The sequence below is a fragment of the Nanorana parkeri genome, unplaced genomic scaffold (genome assembly GCF_000935625.1).
Source record: "Nanorana parkeri isolate BGI_ZX_2015 unplaced genomic scaffold, ASM93562v1 scaffold109, whole genome shotgun sequence".
Classification (NCBI taxonomy): domain Eukaryota; kingdom Metazoa; phylum Chordata; class Amphibia; order Anura; family Dicroglossidae; genus Nanorana; species Nanorana parkeri.
Window position 1 is genome coordinate 2,359,619 of NW_017306377.1, and position 2,360 is coordinate 2,361,978.

Genomic DNA, 2,360 nt, shown 5'->3' on the forward strand with positions numbered 1-2,360 from the left:
ATATATTCTATATATTCTATGTATAGGGTTTATTTGAGCACACACAGGGAGAATTACAGAAGGGTTGAACTGTAATTTTATACCACTGAATGTGTATCTACTCTTACAAAGGGTAAAGGGCACCTGTCATTAAGCTGACGTAGTGGACCTACATCATATCATCTGCATAAGTTTGAGTTAATAAAATAACTCCAGGAAACAAGAAAAATACTAAAGAGCGATATCAAATACTTACATATCTTCATTCTTGTAAGCTTTTCTCTGCTCTGCTGAAGTTCACAAGACTAATGTTATGGCATTGATCATGTGGTCTCAAACCTGTGCAGGCAGAGCGGTTTATTCAGGGGCATAACTAGAAATCACAGGGCCCCACAGCAAAATTTTGTATGGGGCCCTGTGACTCTCTCTGGTGGGCTCTGCAGGGTCTCAGGTGGGCTTCACACCTCTTACCTGTCAGCGCCGATCCGCTGTCTGCCTCCATGATCGCTGGCAGGCCCTGCCTCCTCCGTTGCCAGGCCCCATTTCTTCTTCCATCGTTGGGCCCACCTCTTCCTCCGCTTCTGACGCCGGGCCCAGCCTCCTCCTCCACAGCTGCTGGCTGTCACTGACTCAGCAGCGGCTGTGAGGAGGAACTCGCCGCTGCACAGATCACTGACAAGTTGTCGGTGATCGAACAGTGACAGTTGCTACCTCACACCCGCCAGTGACAGCCAGCAGTCTGAGATGCCATAGCAACCCAAGTGGCCCGCACGGCATCAGGGGGATGTCCTGGCCGGGCCCCCCTGTGCCCCGGGCCCTATAGCGCCCACCTGGGTCGCTATGGCGATTGTTACGCCACTGTGCTTATTGGTTGGCTCTGCCTTACAGTCCTTTTGGCAGTGATCATGTGACTATTGCCAGAGGATAGAAGAGTTTACGGGAAAAGAATGGTAACCATTTGACTTCTTAAACTTCTTTCTTATAACAGTTTTTTTTTAATGATTTTGAAATGCTTTATTTTATGCCATGTACACATTTCGTATCTTATCGTTGTAGCTGCAAGCATCCTCTGTATGCGCACACTTCCGTACCCCCAAATGATGGTAATTGTTAATTACACCTCCGACAGGGGACTGTAAGAAAAAAATGGTTTGTTTGACTTAATTCATCACCTCCAATCCCATAGCCAGTGATTAAACAATGAAATAGAAGAAGCACATTGATAAGGTCATCCTTGCACAGGAGGTCTTCCCTCCTGTAAGCATGTCAGTGTTAAAGTGACACTAAACTCAGGAGGTAAGTTTTAAAAACATTAAAATGTAAAGTAGCCACCTCTCCAAACTCACTCCTGTGGTGAACTACAATCTCATGTTTAGCTTACTAATTTGGATTGAGATTGTAATCCATCACGGGAGCGAGCTTAGAGCGGTGACTACTTTGCAACACACACAGGGACCATGGGGAACAAAGGAAGGACAGTGTCAGCACCAATTCAGAGGATCTACAGGCGAGTGATAACAAACATAAGATACATTTTTGTTAATACTTAGGGTACTTCAATACATTTTTAAGACTTCCATCTGAGTTTAGTGTCACTTTAACACTGACATGCTTACAGGAGGGAAGACCTCCTGGACAAAGATGACCTTATCAATGTGCTTCTTCTATTTCATTGTTTAATGCAGGGGTGCCCACAAGGTCGATCGCGATCTACCAGTCGATCGCGTAGCGATCACTGGTAGATCGCCATGTCCTCTCCTCCCGCCGCTTATCGGGTTGTCGTATCCCCCTCTGCCCGGGAGAGCAGGGGGATCCAGAGAAGTTGCAGCCCCCCTGTGCGTGGACGAGCGGCAGAGGATCGTTACATGTCACTAGTATGTACCAATCCTATGTATAGGACAAACACTGGAGCGATCGGCTAATCACTCCAGTGTTTGTAAATAACTGGGGACACATAGTACTATGTGTCCCCAGTTATAATGAACAGGCTGTGATTCACATCACCTCCTGTTCATTCATAAGTTTCTCAATGGGGAGAAGCACTCTGTACAGAGGCTCCTCCCCATTCAGAAATAGCTTGATAGTAAAATATTACACGCCCATTCCCGCCCCTGAATGCAGGTGTTTTTTCGTTGGTAGATCTCAATGAGCTCGTCATTTGAAAAGTAGATCTCCAGACGAAAAATAGTGGGCGCCCCTGGTTTAATGGAAAAATTGCAACTGTGTGGGTAAAGGAATCATCCACTCGGCCAAGCTTCAGTATCTTGCTAGTCGGCCCCGCTGGCTGTAACAAAACCAGAACAATGCCAGCATCCAATCAGATTGTTCAGGTATTTTGAGAGCCAGCGGGGCCGACTAGCAAGATACTGAAGCTTGGCCCA

General features: G+C 46.7%; 1 protein-coding gene across 1 annotated transcript in view; it reads right to left on the reverse strand.

Annotated features, from left to right (window-relative positions):
* The window catches only part of MORN1 (MORN repeat containing 1), a 67,614-nt gene extending 67,133 nt beyond the window's left edge, over nucleotides 1-481 (reverse strand). Inside the window, exon 1 of the mRNA XM_018553083.1 lies at nucleotides 451-481. Coding sequence (XP_018408585.1) covers nucleotides 451-481 — 31 coding nt within the window. The remainder of the gene's footprint in view (nucleotides 1-450) is intronic.
* Nucleotides 482-2,360: the final 1,879 nt, after the last annotated feature.